At 61.8% G+C, this 15,418-nt stretch overlaps 2 protein-coding genes across 4 annotated transcripts; both read left to right on the top strand.

The window, feature by feature from the left end:
• The first annotated feature begins 3,133 nt into the window (after window positions 1-3,133).
• On the top strand, window positions 3,134-8,553 carry ATP6V0C (ATPase H+ transporting V0 subunit c). Its single transcript, XM_006059709.4, has 3 exons — window positions 3,134-3,380; window positions 7,463-7,646; window positions 7,793-8,553. The coding sequence occupies exons 1-3, from the start codon at window positions 3,302-3,304 to the stop codon at window positions 7,995-7,997; spliced, it is 468 nt and encodes a 155-aa protein (XP_006059771.1). The 5' UTR covers window positions 3,134-3,301; the 3' UTR covers window positions 7,998-8,553.
• Window positions 8,554-8,632: 79 nt separating this feature from the next.
• Window positions 8,633-15,418, top strand: AMDHD2 (amidohydrolase domain containing 2). Of its 3 annotated transcripts, none has more exons than XM_025275501.3 (11): window positions 8,633-8,842; window positions 8,920-9,056; window positions 9,137-9,276; window positions 12,654-12,708; window positions 12,884-13,096; window positions 13,173-13,261; window positions 13,337-13,481; window positions 13,561-13,668; window positions 13,832-13,900; window positions 14,016-14,163; window positions 14,714-14,821. In XM_025275501.3, the coding sequence occupies exons 1-10, from the start codon at window positions 8,760-8,762 to the stop codon at window positions 14,138-14,140; spliced, it is 1,164 nt and encodes a 387-aa protein (XP_025131286.3). In that variant the 5' UTR covers window positions 8,633-8,759; the 3' UTR covers window positions 14,141-14,163; window positions 14,714-14,821. The 3 variants fall into 3 exon arrangements, with proteins under 3 accessions (XP_025131286.3, XP_025131285.3, XP_025131287.3); XM_025275500.3 differs by lacking the exon at window positions 14,016-14,163 and adding an exon at window positions 15,176-15,418 and having other exon boundaries at window positions 8,682-8,842; window positions 14,714-14,815; XM_025275502.3 differs by lacking the exon at window positions 14,016-14,163 and adding an exon at window positions 15,112-15,234 and having other exon boundaries at window positions 8,682-8,842; window positions 14,714-14,815.

Below are 15,418 nucleotides of genomic sequence, written 5' to 3'. Positions count from 1 at the left end.
CAGCTCCTGCATTGACAGACGGGTTCTTTACCGCTAGCACCACCAGGGAAGCCCTTCCTCTGCAAAGTGTCACTGGCTTTCTCCTACTGTCTTCCGGTGCAGACAGTGGGTTTGCTCACCTCCGTTAGAACCCTCAGGGAAGTCAGGACTCCACCCCACCTCTCTGTATACCTCTCCCTACCAGGGTCTCTGGCTTGATTTTCCCAAAGCCCCTCCTTTCATTTATTTGGCTGTGTTTGGTCTTAGTTGTGGCACGCAAGATCTTTAGTTGCACCATGTGGGATCCAGTTCCCTGACCAGGGGTTGAACCCGGGCCCCCTGCATTGGGAGCGCAGAGTCTTAGCCACTGGACCACCACGGAAGTCCCAGCACTTCCTTCTTTATTCCTGGAAATCCCCACCCTTACTGGGACAGGCCAGCGGCTTGTGATGCTGTGACTTCACACCATGGGCCGCACAGCTGGCGGGGAGAAGGCAGAGGTGTGCGTCCCTAACCAGTCCCTTCCACATTCCCTGGACCTTCCCCAACCCCCAGGGCCTGCCTGGAGTTGGGAGGCCAAAGGGAAGGTGACCTGGGTCCCTCCTGAGTATGTCACTGGTCACCAGACACTCCCTGACCTCTCAGGCAGAAAGCAGGTGGTGTAGACAGCTGCACGGGCCACACTCAACCAGCGGGGCTTGAGTTTCAATTCCGCTCCTCGCTAGCTGGCTGACACCAGGCAAAGTGCTTCACCTTCCTAGACCTGCTTCCTTGTCCACAGGATGAGGGTAACGGTGAAACCTTCCTCAAAGGATCATTATGAGGATTAGATAATGCGTCCCCTCCCCCAGTGCTTAGGGGGATGGTGAAGGAGTCCCGAGAGACTTGTCCCATGTACCAGTTAGGAAGATCTCCTGAGACAGGGTGGGGAAGACTGGGCAGGCAGCCAGGTGAGAGGCTGTGAGGAGACCCAGCGCAGAAGTGAAGGCCCGCTTGAGGGGTGGCGGCGCTGGGGTGGGAGACAGCCGAGAGCTGGGAAGCCACAGAACCTCAGGGCCTGGTGAGTAATGAAGAGTGAGCCATGACTCGAAGGCTGCTGGTGAGGCGGCTGCCTGGATGGTTGGTTGTGCCTCTTGCTGGAAATGGAAATAACCCAAGGGGAAGCCGCTGGTGACGTGGGGGGAGGTGAGCTCAGTTTGAGGTGTCAGTGGCCCACTGGAGATCCACTGGGACCTTTCACACCAGAACTTGGGCAGAAAACTAGAAGACAGTGAGCAGAGCCGAGCTGCCCTCTGCGCCCATGGAGGGAACGGTCTCCCTGGCCTCCCAGTCTCGGGACTTCAGCCATGGAGGGGTTAGCACGCTCTGCCAACACCATGCATTTGGCTGTACAGTTGTCCGAGGGGAGCTGTCCTGCACCTCCTTTCCTTAGTCTGAATTCTGCTCCAGCATGCAGCCTCCCCCCGCCCAGCCGTGCTAGCTCCCTGCTCTGGGCTATGGACCCTGAGTGCCTGGAGTTATGGGGGCTGGGCCTGGGGCAGGCATTCAGGCATGCACTTGCCCGGATGGCTTCAGGTGTGGAAATATATGGGTGATCACCCAGGGCATGGCAGGCGGAGCCCTGGAAACACCCAGAACCTGCAGAGACGCTGAGGCTTCAGTGCCTGGGCCCGTCTTTGCTTCTCCTTGTGACTCGAGGAAGGCCACGGGCAGCAGGGCAGGTGGGGGTGAACTAGAGAGAGTGGAGGGGCAGGGAGGCGGACAGCAGGCTGAGGCAGCAGACAGGCCCCTCAGAGAGCCTAACAAACTGTCAGCTTGGTCACCAGCAACCTGCCAAGGCAGCGGGCTGGGGAGGAGCTGGAGACACTGAGCGAAGATTCATCTTTCCAGAAGTCAGAGTCAGGCGGTGGAGGGCAGTGGGGAGGGCTCAAGCCGAATGGCGGCCTCCTGTCTTTGGAAACAGGACAGAAATGGCACTCAAGGATTGCAAGTTTGGTGCTGGGGGTGGTGCAGACCCAGCCTCACGGTGGACAAGAGGCTATGAGGCAGGTTCCTGGTGTGGAAGATGGGTCCAGTGGGAAGGCCAGGCCAGAGGTAGTGACCCCACCGCCCACATGGAGAAAGCTGATGACTGCTATAGCTCCGGCTGTTCACGAAGAGTGCTTTAATGTCAGGGCAAGGGGTGGGGCTCAAGGGAGACCCAGGATCAGATGGCAGTCACCCAGGGCTCCTGAAATGGGCCAGATGAAAGGGCAGAGGGAACCAGAGCTGGTGGGCAGAGATAAGGCAGCCAGTCCGGGTACCAAGATAGCCACATGAGATTATCAGGGCAGTCCCAGCCCCAGGCCAGACGGTCTGCTAGGCTCAGAGGGAACCACTTACTGCTGTTCCAGAAACAAGGGCAGCCCTGGATTCGTGGGCTTGCTGTGGGTACAGACAGGACAAGGGACCCCAGACGATGTAGCCATCCGGGAAGGACTTCATAGGTCGTGCAGGGTTTCAAACCAACCGTGCCTACAAGCTGAGGAGTAGAGACAACCTCTCCAAAACAGCAGTCTAGGTCCCTGATGCAAATGAGGGCACAGATACAGGGTAGGGGCCTCCTTTTCCTCAGAAGCCACGGGAGAAATCCCGAATTGCTAGGCCGGGGGGCCGGCGGGTTTGGAAGAGACTGGAGACGGGGTCGACAGGGGACGGGGGTGGTTGGGGGCGGCGCTACCGGGGACACAGGACTCCGGCTCCGCCCTCAGGTCACCCCGGAGGGTGTGAGGACGTCGGGGGTAGACCGCAGTCCTGAGTCCCTGCGGGCTGGACCGTTAGAACCCCGCGGCCGGGCTCCACACGGCAACCGTAGAGGAAAGCGACGTTCGGAACCGAACCCCCGCGGGGCGGTGCAGTCGCAGAAAAGGCGGGGCGCCGCGAGCCCCTCCCCGTATGCTAATCTAGGCGCGCCCCGCTCCGCCCCGGCCCTGCGACCGGACGGGCCCACCGCGGCGGGATCCCAGGGGCGCCCGCGGAGGCCCGCGCGAGGCGGCGCGCTGGGGTGCAGGCCGGCGGGGCGGGGCGCTCGGCGTCCCCGCCGCGGCCCCCCCCCGCCCGCGCGGAGTGGTGCGGGCCGCAGGGGCGGGGCCCCGGTCATGTGATGCGGCCGCGGCCGCCATTTTGTCCTGCGGTGCTGGTATTTAGAGCGCAGCGGCTGACGGGCCGGGTCGCCTTCGCAGCCTTCGGACAGCTCGCTTCGCGCAGCCCGCCGCCCGCCGCGCCCGGCCCGACCTCGCCCCGGCCTCGGTCCGCTGAACTCGCCCCCTCCCCACCCGCAGACATGTCCGATACCAAGAACAACCCCGAGTACGCTTCCTTTTTCGCGGTCATGGGTGCCTCAGCCGCCATGGTCTTCAGCGGTGAGCGCCGTGGCAGGAGGGACCCGGGAGACGGGGGACCCGCGGGGCTCGTGCCTGTTGCTCCCTGGGGTTCGGCGTGTGACGTCATTCTGACGTAATTTCGAGCTCTTGGGGGGGGGGTCCCGGGTCTCACGTGACTGCGGGGGGCGATTGTCGGGACCCTGAGGGCTGCAGGGGCCGTCGGGTGTCTGGAGAGTGGGGCCCGCTGACTGGGCCCAGGTGTGAGTCCCAGGGTGTCCCGGACGGCCCCCTGCCAGCCGGTCTCTTCGGTGCGGGGGAGGGGCGGCGGCGCCGCTGCCATCTTAGTCCCCGGAGAGGCGGGGGCAGACCGGGGTGGGGGCCCGCGGTCCTGCGCTTGCTCCGCACCCGCCCCCCCCATTTTGCTGGCAGGTGTGACATCACGCCTCGGAAGCTACCCCCACAAGGGGCCGGCCCTTGGGTGCTCGCCGCCGAGGTCCACAGCCCTCGCCCTTGTGGCGGCCTGCCCCCCGCCTCCATGGGGCAGCGGGAGTGGGGGGCATTCAGGTGGGTCTGCACCTAAACAGGTGCTTCCGGTTAGGGCTTGTCGGTGTTTGCCAACACTAGGCTGTGTGGGTTGGTAGGAAAAAATGGGTTGAGAGGTTGGTCTTGAGAGCAGGGCAGGAACTCAGAGGTGGGAGTGGAGTCTAGGGGTGGAGGTGGGTCAGACAGGCCGAGGGCGCAGGGTGGATGTCCGGGGAACAGGCCAGCCTCCGCACTGTGTGTGGACGCTTGTCTGGATGGGCGAGTTAGTGTGGAGCCTCAGCGTTGAGGGAATTGAGCTTTATTCCTGGGGAGGAGTCTTCATTTCAGGCCTGAATGAATGAATGACCTTTCTCCCCTTTCCTGAGGCCTGGAATTGGGAGGGGCTGCCCCAGGAATGGAGAAGGGGGCCTTCCAGGGTTCTAGATGGCACTCTAGTTTTGAAGTGGGGTCTTAACAGTCTTGGGTGTAAAATTCAGTGAAAATTGGCTTTTCTGGGAGATGAGCACTTGGGCCCAGCCAGGGATGTGGGATCCAGGGAAGTGAGTCCTGACCCCCCTACAGCCCCACCGACTGGTTTGGCCTGGTCTAGTCCAGGTTTCCTTGGGTTCTGGCTTAGGGCTTTGATGACTCGCCTTGCCCCACCCTATCTGGGACTGGAGAGGGTTCTTGTGCAGGTATGTGCAGGGATTGAACTCCAAACAATATCTGCTGACTGTAAACACCAGTGGGGTGGGGGCGTGGGGACCTCCCTCTGCCTGGGCCTGCCTGCCGCAGGTCACAAGCCGCTGAGTGGGCCCTGCCCTTCCCATCATGTGCGAGTTAGGGGTCATTTGTGGTGGGAGAAATGCCTGTACTTCCCCTTCCACCCTAGGTGCCGCCCCTATTTCCACATCTTCCAGAGCTGCCTGTGCCCGCGGACAGCTGTCTGTGCCTCCTTTTTCTCCAGTCTCTTTCGATGTTTGCTTCCGGAATACCTCCAGGGCCGGTGCCTGGCCACTTGTGGGTTGTTGATCGTGTCTGTCATTGGCCATTCAGCCAATCTCAGTTGAACTCCTGGGTGCCAGACACTTGGGGACATCAGTGAACAAGACAAGAACCTTGCCCACATGGAATGTGAATTCTGGCTTTGTTTCCCCCCAAGCCTTTTTCTGTATCCAGCTCCTGGCCGCCTTCCAGTCACCAGGTGCATCGCTTCCCGCTCTTTCTAGAACTTACTTGGTGCCTTTGAGTGGAGCCCTCACCAACAGGCCTTTGAAAGTTACTGAGAATAGGGTGTCACTGGTCTAGGCTCCTGGGGATTGGGGGGCCACCTGCTCTAGTTGGCTTGTACACAGCTCCATCCTTCTCCCCTCCGCATAGGCGGCTCACTGTGGCCGTACAGTCACCAACTTTTTATACTTGTCCAGTTGGGTCAAACTCTGGTTTCATTTCTTTCTCGAGCCTGTGTCTCCAGGGCTTGTCTTCATCCATCTCCTCGTGCCTGCCTGCAGTTGCCAGGCTTCAGGTGTTGCCAGGATGACTGCAGTGTGTCTGCTGGCCCTGGCTCAGATGCTCCTCGCCCGCCTGGATTGGATGAGGTCCATGCCAGATCCCCGTCTCCCATTCCAGCTTCCCCTTTTTTTCTTAATTTGTGACCCAAGTCTTGTAGAGTCTTTCTTCGTCCTGTTTTCTGCAGGCTCGTCAGTGGCTCTTTCTGTCTTCTCTATGACTTCCTCCCTACTGGTGGGCCTGCAGAACCGTCTCCTGGTTTCTGTCTTGCACCATCTAGAGCCGCTTCCGGCCTGGCCTGTGGAGCTGGTGTCCAGGCCCGCCCAGGCCAGGCTGCTTTCCTTCTGACAGTCTTCCCATTCCTTCCCCTCGTTCCTCTGGTTGCTCCCCACCCTCAGCCACATAATCTCTGTGCTGCCCTCTGTGGGGATGAACCCAGCTCACTAGCTGACTCGCCAACTGCAGCCTTGCTGGGCCCACTGCCTGGGATGCTGGCTTCCTTCTAAGGTCTCACCTAGCGCCACGCAGCAGCCTGTGCCCTTGCCCTTGAGTAAGGAGCCCCAGCACTGGCCTGCTGTGCTTCTGCGCCCGCAGGAGGCAGCCAAAAAATGCCCTGTTGCTCCAGGAACGGCTTCATAAAGACCAGCATCCGATGGCCAGATGTCCGAGCACACAGGGCTGCGGAGGAGACCATGCGGGTCCTTTGCCCTGCCCCCGCCCACTTCTTCCCTCTGCTCCCCGCCCAGTGTCTCTGCTCCATGTGGTCTGGAATCGTCGTCTTTCTCTTGCCTCATCTTTCTATGTCCACCAACTCACTGGCATCCCTCTGCTCAGTTATCTCCTGTATGAAGCCCTTCCCCAGACCTCCCCACTCTCCTGAATGTGTTGCTGTGCTTGGAGGGGCCGTATCTGTCTCTTCATCAGGTGCAGAGCCCCTCTGGCCTCACCGCTGCTCTGCAGTGAGTGCAGACTAGTCATCTTTCACTGCCTAGCTAGGTGAGTCAGGTCCAGAGGAATGTCCGCGACCATCCTGGCCCCTCCACCTCTGCCCCAGGTCAGCCTCTGCTCGGTAGGAGGCGCCTCGGGGGCAGGCAGCAGTCAGGTGTCCTGCTTGGGCTCCCTCTGGCTTTCCCTTGTGCTTGCAAACGTTTTTCTAGACTCGGAGGACAGGCCGGGGGTGGGGGGGGGGTGGTTTCAGGAATGCAGTCCACCCTGGGAATAGGGAGGAGGGATGATGGCAGGGGAGACGGGAACCCCACAGTGTCTAGACCTGCTCCTGCCAACCAGAGAAACTGGGCTTCTCGGAGGTGTCTGCGGAGTCCTTGGGGGTCGGCCTGGGTGATGACGTCACAGCCCCACTGTTCTTCCTGTCCTTTGTCGTCTTTGACTGTCTTTGGTTGAGATTCTCCTCAAACTCGAGGGTCCTGCTGTGTGCCAGGACCTTTCCTGATGGAGCTCTCAAACATACCAGTGCTGGGTGCAGCATGTTCTGGGGCCGGAGCTGTGGGGACTACCGCAGGTCAGGCGGGGAGTGGATGAAGCTCTGGCCTAGAGCGCGAGTTGCCAGGCCAGCTTCCCTTACCCTGCGCTGCAGGGGCTCTGTGTGCTATTTTGATGTGGTCCCAGGGTTGGTGGGCTGACCCTGGGTGGACGTCTGGGCCATTGAGATACGCAGCTTGTGCTTTTCCAGGCCTTTACTGACCTGGGAACGAGCCTGGAATCTGCACTGCTTCTGGGGACCAGCTACCTGTGTGCCAGCGTGACAGGGCAGCCTGTCCCAGTGCCTCTTTTGGGGGTCTGAGGCTCTGTGGGAGCGTGGGCTCTGTCTAGTGGGCCTGGGGAGTGCTGGTGAGCCTGGGGTGAGGTTCCACAGGAGCGAAAGAGCCCAGGTAGGCCAGACAGCCAGGAGGGCCTCCGGGGGAGGGGCACAGGAGACCCCAAGTGCCGGCCTATGGCCGGTCTTTCCAGAGGCCACCTCCAGCTCTCTTGCCCTTGGGGTGAGAACTTGCGTTGGCCCTGGAGTACACCAAAAGCTGCCTGCCTGGTCCTGGCCCCAGGTTCTCTGGGCTCACCTCACTTTCTCCTGCCAGCCCTGGGCGCCGCCTACGGTACAGCCAAGAGCGGCACGGGCATCGCAGCCATGTCTGTCATGCGGCCAGAGATGATCATGAAGTCCATCATCCCAGTGGTCATGGCGGGGATCATCGCCATCTATGGTCTGGTGGTGGCAGTCCTCATCGCCAACTCCCTGAATGACGGCATCAGTCTCTACAGGTGAGGGCCGGCCGGCTCTCCCCGCTGCCTGCCTGGGTGGAAGCCGTGGGCAGGGAGGGGCCTTGGGTGGGCTGCTGGTGCGGTGTCCCTTGCCGGCTGCCTCCTGGTGGTGGACCAACATGCCTCCTGTGTCTTCTCTCCCCCAGGAGTTTCCTTCAGCTGGGCGCGGGCCTGAGCGTGGGCCTGAGCGGGCTGGCGGCAGGCTTCGCCATCGGCATTGTGGGGGACGCAGGCGTGCGTGGCACCGCCCAGCAGCCGCGGCTCTTCGTGGGCATGATCCTCATCCTCATCTTCGCCGAGGTGCTCGGCCTCTACGGTCTCATAGTCGCCCTTATCCTCTCCACAAAGTAGCCCTGCGGGCCGCCAGCCACAGAATACAATTGATGTCAAGACCACCCCCTCCTCATTCCACGACGAACAGCCTGACACACGCACGGGGCAGCCGCCTGCCAGTAGTCGGTCTTGTAAATGCGCAGTGTCCCAGTGCCCACCGTCTGTTGCCCCAGCCTCGCCCCTGCCCGCCCCGCCCCGTGCTGTGGACATCTGGGCCCACCAGTCCCCACCCCGGCCCTGACCAGTGAGGACGCCGGCCTCCGGCCGCCCCCGCCCATCTGCCCTAGAGTGCTCTGTGTATAAGGATGAATTAGAGTTGTCATTTTCTCTTCACTGGATGTTTATTTATAAAGATTTGACCTGTTCATACGTCTGTGGAGCAGCTCGCCGTCTCCCAACTCTATAGTAACCTTAGGTAGACTGTTGTTGCGTTGTGCGGTTACCGTTTACCCTGAGACCCGTTGGATGGAACCACCTCCTGCAGCCCTGATTGCCCCGGGCCGCGGGCCAGTGTGCCGGGCCCGTGGGCCCTGGTGCCGCTCCGTGTCCAATAAAGCTCTCAGATGTGACCAGATGCCTGTGTGTAGGTCGCTGTCTGGGCCCCGGCGCGGGGGCGGGGCGCCGGGAGGGAGGGGCCGCGGGCTGCGCTGAAGCCGCCGCCACGTCACTGCGGGCCGCGCGGGTCACGTGGGAGAGCCGATCACGTGGCTTCGCTTCCGTCAGCTGAGGGTCACGTGGGCCAGGCCGGAACCCGGCGCCTCCGGCTCGGCTGGGCTCAGGATGCGCGGCGGGCAGGGCGCGGCGCGGGCCCCGGTGATCCAGTTCACCAACTGCCGCATCTTGAGGGGTGGCGCGCTGCTCAGGTGGGCGCGGGTGAGGGCCGGGAGGCGCGGGCGGGCTCCGGGCCGGCGACGCGAGCCCCCGCCCGCTCTGTGTGCAGGGAGGACCTCTGGGTGCGCGGGGGCCGCATCCTGGACCCGGAGAAGCTGTTCTTTGAGGAGCGGCGCGTGGCTGACGAGCAGCGGGACTGCGGCGGCTGCATCTTGGCGCCCGGCTTCATCGACGTGCAGATCAACGGTGCGGCCCGGGCCCGCGGGGCGGAGACCTCCAGGGGGAGCTCTGAGCCCTGGGCGACCCCTTCTTTTCTGGGTCCGCAGGTGGATTTGGCGTTGACTTCTCACAAGCCTCGGAGGACGTGGGTTCGGGGGTTGCCCTAGTGGCCCGGAGGATCCTGTCGCATGGAGTCACCTCTTTCTGCCCCACGTTGGTCACATCGCCACCGGAGGTTTATCACAAGGTGAGGTCAGGCTCCCGGCCTCAAAGGAAGGAGGCCCCGTGAGCACCCGGCCTCTTGATTTTCAAATCTCATCTTTTCGGGTCAACCAGCACCCCGTTGGCACTCGAGCCTGGCCTCACCTGCTGGCCTTCTTCCCCCGGAGCTTGGGGCCCCTTCCCCCAGGCTTTCTCATCCAGGTGGCTCTGCCTGGTCTGCCATTGCAGCTGTGCCCACGGGCTTCCGCGTTCCGAGCCTCAGCACCTTCTCCCTACGCAGCCTGCACGCTGGCCGCCTCCATGCACCAGAAACCGCCTCCTCGACCCAGTCCGTCCCCCCCGCCCCAGGGACTTTCAGATTGCCACATCCTTAGCTGCTCTTCCTCCACACTGGTCCGTGGCAGGCAGCTCCTGGGAACAGCTTTCATAAAGGAGCCCCATTGTCCACCCCAGGCTTCCTCTGCTGCTCCCGTCCACACCCGCTAATCATCACTTCTTTAAGTCTTGGGATTTAGTTGTTCAAGGTCCACTGTTCCTTTAAGAAGTTTCACTTTGTACGCAGGTTTTCTGGTTTTGCTCTTTATCATGTTGTAATATTTCATCTTGTCTTGTTCTGTGTATTGTTGTGTTTCTCTGAACTGTAGTAGGCATACATCATGCCTGTTTATTTGGTACTACTTAACTCTTTTAAAAGCTTGTGGTTACATGAATAGCACAGAGTTCTTGAGTTCTCAAAGTTAATCACGTTATCCTTTCCTCTACCTTTTATGACCTAGTTCTGTAGTTTTTCTCCAGAACAGGGTCCAACCCAGGATCCCAGATTGCCTGTCTGCTACGGGGTCCCCATCTGGGTGTGTGCGCAGACTCACAGCCAGGGCTGGGGGAGGTTGGCCACACTTCTTGGGTTCAGTCCCAGCCTCCTGACTTCATCTGTCAGCTGAGCAACACGGGACATCCATTTCTTGTTTCCTAGTCTCAGTTTCGTCAAAACTTAAGCAAGGCTTAAGGTTTGAAGAACATCGGAGTTCATCTATTAGTGTTGTGTGCTCAGCACTACACTCGGTTCATATTAAGCCCCTGTAGACGTCAGCTGCGCACATCTTTATGGAAATTTCCCCCGACTCTCTTATCACAGAGTCAGGTGTCAAAAACCAAGCTGATTTTCTCACTGCAGACTGGCCCTCAGTTCTGTTTTCTGCCTTAGTCATCAGGCCGTGATCTTCCTGCTCGGGACCCGGGAACAAATCCACGCTCTTGCGTCCTTATTCTTTGTCCTCATCTCTCTGGTCCCCATCAGGGGGGCATAGTGGCTGTTATCCAGTCTCCCCACAGCTGTCCCAGCCCTGGGTCCTGCCCGGGTGTTTTCCCCGGGTGCCTGGCTCTGCACATCACCCACCTCTGTCCCACTGCCCTGCGGCCAGCCCAGGCAGCTCCCTCCTCTGCCCCCAGGCGTTCTGCCCGGAAGGCCTTTGCTTTGCTCTGTCCGCCCCAGCAGAGGGCGCCTGCAGCTCCTTTGCAGCCGAGTTGCCCCCCAACTTCTGCAGCACCTTCAAGGATCCTGATACAGAGTGTGGGGCTCCTGCCTTAGTGAAGGAGTTTCCAGCCAGTAGGGCTTCCATCTTAACGTTTTCTTCCGAGCACCAGTCACCCCTCATAAATGCCTTGGGAGGTAGGGAGTAAACGGATTTGTGGAGGAAACTGAGGAGGGCTTTGAGTATGAAAATGTTAATACAAGGTGATAGCCGTAGAAGCCACAGGACTGTTCAGGGGCACGCCCCCACGCACTGCTCCTGCCATTCTGCCTGCCTTCCTCCGGGGCCTGTTCACAGTGCGTGAAACTGGATTGCTAGTTGGTCAGAAGTCCTTCAGGTCCACTCAGACCAGTTGCTCTTTTTCTGGGGCCTTGCCCTTCCTGTCCTTCCAGGAGGAGGGGCAGCACGCCGTGTCCTCCGCCTCAGCCCCGCCACCCGCTGCGCCAGCGTCAGGCGCCTCAGTGCGACAGCCGGGCCCTCTGTGCTGTGGCCTTTCCGCTGCCTTCCCGCTTTGCACGCGCCTCATTCTCTCACCTCAAGACTGTCTGTTCTGTCTACTTGGTCTTTCTTTGTCTTTTAAAACTCTATGCTGGAAAACTCAGTCATTATCTCTTTTTCTTGTTTTCACTCTTTAACTCTTTAGTGAATTTATGTATATCATTTGGCTCTTTAGGAAAAACTTCAGCCCTTTGCTCACACTAGTTCTGTCCAAGAGATGGTCACTTTCCACTGGGCTAACCTGTGGAACTTGTCTCCATATCTCTAAAAGATGTACCAACACTCCTGTTTTTTGGTTTAGGGCAGCGTAAACGGGCTGGGAAAGATATGCGTTAGCTTCTCGGCAGCCCCCAGCCCTGTCTCACGCCCTTCTAGCTCCCCACCCTCCCCAGAGTCTCCCGCGGTTCTGATTCCATTATCAAGACTCATCATTTTCTCATTTATCAGCTCTGTTTTCCTCAGAGTTCACCTTCTTTGTTTGCTTAGATTTTTGATCTGCTGACTCAGCCCCACAGTTTCAGCCCGTTGTCTCCTTCTGGGTTCAGGATTTGGGGGTTCCACGAAGGTTCCATCCGTCCTGTCTTCCTGTGGGAGCTTTAGCACTCTGCTCTCGCTGCCCTGGCTGCCCACGCCCGCCTGGCAGCTGCTCGTCAGGCGTCTGACTCAGCCTGCCTATTTCCATGTTGTCTTTGTCCCACTGAGCGTAAGCCTCTTGAAAATCCCTGTACCTCTCTGGTTCCAGCAGAGGGTGCCCGGGTCCCCGGGCTCCCCATTCCCCGTCCTCCTTCACGTTGAAGGCGGGTGTGGGCTGGGGCTCCTGCCTGCTCTGTCCACCTCTGAGATGTGCCACCAGAGCGCCTGTCACACACAGGTGACTTGGCCCCTGGTGTCCAGACCCGGGCACAGCGTGGCCGCACGGTTGGCGCCTGAGCTCTCTGGCCACTCAGCCCTGCCTCGGCCCCTCGCTCTGCCTGGATGGCGTGCACGCCTCCTGCCTCAGCCCTGCTTCCCTGGCCTGCAGCTGGGCGACGTCAGGCTGGTCGCTGTGGCTGGGTCCAGGCCCTTGGTGTGCGGTCCGCTGCGTCCTGGCTGCTGTCTGATGGGGCCACCTTGAGGACCCCGCTGCCCCTCTCCTGCCCCCTTCCTGGGCGCTGTCTCCACGCCTCTGGATCATCTCGGGCAGGCCAGTCCCATGTCCCTAGGTCATTTCTGGATTGCTGTGCTTCCTGGTCGAGGCCTTTGACCATCTTCTGACACCTGAGGGCAGGCCAGCAGGGGCTGTGCTCTGAACTCCGGCCTCTGACCTTGGCTGGGCTGTGACCTCTGGGTGCTGGGCCTTGGGGGCAGGGCTTTAACAGCTGGTTCCCCCCAGGTCCTTCCTCAGATCCCTGTGAAGAGTGGTGGTCCCCATGGGGCAGGGGTCCTCGGTGAGTGGCTCGCCCCTCTCCCCGCCCCTACCCTGGGAGGGTCCTTGGGGACCTGTTGGCAGCCCCTCGTCTTCCAGATGCCCGACTGGGGAGGGAGGGCAGGCAGGCAAGAGGGGCCAGGGTTGGGGCCGCAGGGCGGGGGGTGTGCTAGAACCAGCCACTCCCCTCCCCCCAGGGGTGCACCTGGAGGGCCCATTCATCAGCCGGGAGAAGCGGGGCGCGCACCCCGAGGCCCACCTGCGCTCCTTTGAAGCCGACGCTTTCCAAGACGTGCTGGCCACGTACGGGGGCCTGGACAATGTCCGCATCGTGACGCTGGCCCCTGAGCTAGGCCACAGCCAGGAGGTGATCCGGGCGCTAACGTCCCTCGGCATCTGCGTGTCCTTAGGTAAGGAGGAGGCTGTCCTCGCCTCAGGGTGTCTGCCCTGGCTCCCAGAGCTGAGACTGAGTCTGGGTCCCCACAGGGCATTCGGTGGCTGACCTGGGGACTGCGGAGGAAGCCGTGCAGAGTGGGGCCACCTTCATCACCCACCTCTTCAACGCCATGCTGCCTGTAAGTCCCGGGCCTGCTCGGGAGGAGGGGGCGGGGCGCTGCTGTCACTCACCGCGCCCTCCCGCCCCCACCCAGTTCCACCACCGCGACCCAGGCATCGTGGGGCTCCTGACCAGCGATCGGCTGCCCGCAGGCCGCCGTATTTTCTACGGGATGATCGCTGATGGTATACACACCAACCCGGCCGCCCTGCGCATTGCCCACCGGGCCCATCCCAAGGGTGAGTGGCAGAGTAGGGCAGGGCGGGAATGGGCGGGAAGACCAGGTGGGGCAGGTCCTGAGTCCCCCTCTCCCTGCAGGGCTGGTGCTGGTCACTGATGCTGTCCCTGCACTGGGCTTGGGCAACGGCCGACACACGCTGGGGCAGCAGGAGGTGGAGGTGGATGGGCTGACAGCCTATGTGGCAGGTGAGTGACCCCTGTCCCCAGCACTGCAAGCGTGAGGTCAGCCCCTCGGCACTCTGGTGGGATATGAGCACCTGGGTGTTCCCTGCTGACCCCCAGGGTGGCCCAGGGTGCCTGGTGTCCTTCCCCCCACTCGCCCCCAGAACCTGCTCTCTCTGTTCTCAAGGCACCAACACACTGAGCGGCAGCATTGCCCCGATGGACACCTGCGTGCGGCACTTCCTGCAGGCCACAGGTCAGTGAGGCTGGGGGGGGTGTGCCACGTGTGTGCCCCGCGGTGGGGCAGAGGCTGCCTCTGGAAGAGGCTGGAGGCAGGGACCACCAAGGTCTGTGTCTGGTGGGGTCCCCAGGAATGTGGCCAGGATCCCGCCTGCAGGAGGTTGCGTCAGCAGGAGAGGGCGGTGCGAACCAGCAGGGGGCCGGAACCCAGAGCGACTGGCCCTGGAGCCACAGCACCCAAGGGTGGGGCCTGTGAGATTGTAGCTGCAGAGCTGTGAGGTGGGGGCTGTGCTTCAGGGTTGGCACGTTATGGGGGGAGGGGTGGGTGTCTGGGGAGAGGTGGTAGGCCAGGCCCTGCGAAGCTCTAGGCAGTCCCCTGGGCCTGGGGTGTCAGGCAGGGGGCTGGGGGGAGCGCTGTGGTCCAAGGCGCTGGTTGGAGGAGCGGGGAGATGGGTTAGGAGGCAGATGACAGCGGTGGCCTGGCTTGGGGAGTGAAGCAGGGGTTGGAGAGAATTGGGGTACCAGCAGTATCCCCAGGTTGGGGGGAGGGGACACCTTGAAGTTCTAGGCTGGGGGGCACCCTGCTGGGGGCCCTCTTGCCGCCATGCCCCACTCCAGCCCTGCAGGGAGTTCACTCACAAAACACTTTGGACCCGGATGCCTTCAGCCCCTCCCAGGGAGAGCACCCCTCCTGGAAGTAGGACCCCGGGCATCCGTGAGGCCACCCGGGATTCGGTGCTCTGCCCCTTGCCCCCCCACCCCCACCCCGTCAAGTGGCAGAGCCAGCCGGGGGTCGGGGATGGTCACCACCACCCGTGTCCCCAAGCAGGCTGCAGTGTGGAGTCCGCTCTGGAGGCTGCGTCCCTGCATCCAGCACAGCTGCTGGGGCTGGAGAAGCGCAAGGGGACCCTGGACTTCGGGGCTGACGCAGGTCAGGGCCCAACAGGGGGCAGCCTGGGACAAGGCTGGGGTGGGGGCAGGTGGGCCGCAGGCAGGCGCTTCCCCATCCCCAGGGGCTTCGCCTGGCCAGGGCCTTGGTCCGGCCCCCCTTTCCCATCAGGCAGGCCAGGCTTTCTGGCTTCAGAGATGGGCCTGGCAAGGGTGTGTGGGAGCGCTGTTGGCTGCCCTCTGCTGCCAGGAGCCTTGCTCCCGGGGCCTCAGTTGGTCTGTGATGGGCCAGGGTGTCCTGCGGAAATTGTGTTCTGGGCCTTGGTTCCCCCACCCCAGCCTCGTGGTAGGGGCAGCAGCAGCCCTGCCTCTGCCCCTTTCTCACCGCGCCCCTCTGACCCAGACTTCGTGGTGCTCGACGACTCTCTTCACGTCCGGGCCACCTACATCTCGGGCGAGCTGGTGTGGCAGGCGGAGGAGGCCAGGCCGTGACCCAGGACCACCGCTGGAGGGGATGCCCAGCCCCAGCTGGACACTGTCGGTTGGGCACTGGGGAGCTGGTCTCCAGAGAGCGGAGGGAGCCTCGGCCCAGGTGGAGGCCTCAGCCCGGAGGCGGCGGCTTGGATAAACGTGTGCCCCGTAGGGA

Source organism: Bubalus bubalis, chromosome 24 (genome assembly GCF_019923935.1).
Source record: "Bubalus bubalis isolate 160015118507 breed Murrah chromosome 24, NDDB_SH_1, whole genome shotgun sequence".
NCBI classification, from domain to species: Eukaryota; Metazoa; Chordata; class Mammalia; order Artiodactyla; family Bovidae; genus Bubalus; species Bubalus bubalis.
This window is presented reverse-complemented; position numbering and strand designations above follow the sequence as displayed.

Excerpts from the sequence above, each read along its gene's own strand:
- ATP6V0C (XM_006059709.4), top strand. The coding sequence starts at position 3,302 with ATGTCCGATACCAAGAACAACCCCGAGTACGCTTCCTTTTTCGCGGTC. Across the intron at positions 3,381-7,462 it reads AGCCGCCATGGTCTTCAGCG|CCCTGGGCGCCGCCTACGGT; the intron begins GTGAGCGCCGTG and ends TTCTCCTGCCAG. Across the intron at positions 7,647-7,792 it reads GACGGCATCAGTCTCTACAG|GAGTTTCCTTCAGCTGGGCG; the intron begins GTGAGGGCCGGC and ends TCTCTCCCCCAG.
- AMDHD2 (XM_025275500.3), top strand. The coding sequence starts at position 8,760 with ATGCGCGGCGGGCAGGGCGCGGCGCGGGCCCCGGTGATCCAGTTCACC. Across the intron at positions 13,262-13,336 it reads TCTTCAACGCCATGCTGCCT|TTCCACCACCGCGACCCAGG; the intron begins GTAAGTCCCGGG and ends GCCCCCACCCAG. Across the intron at positions 13,669-13,831 it reads GCTGACAGCCTATGTGGCAG|GCACCAACACACTGAGCGGC; the intron begins GTGAGTGACCCC and ends TCTGTTCTCAAG.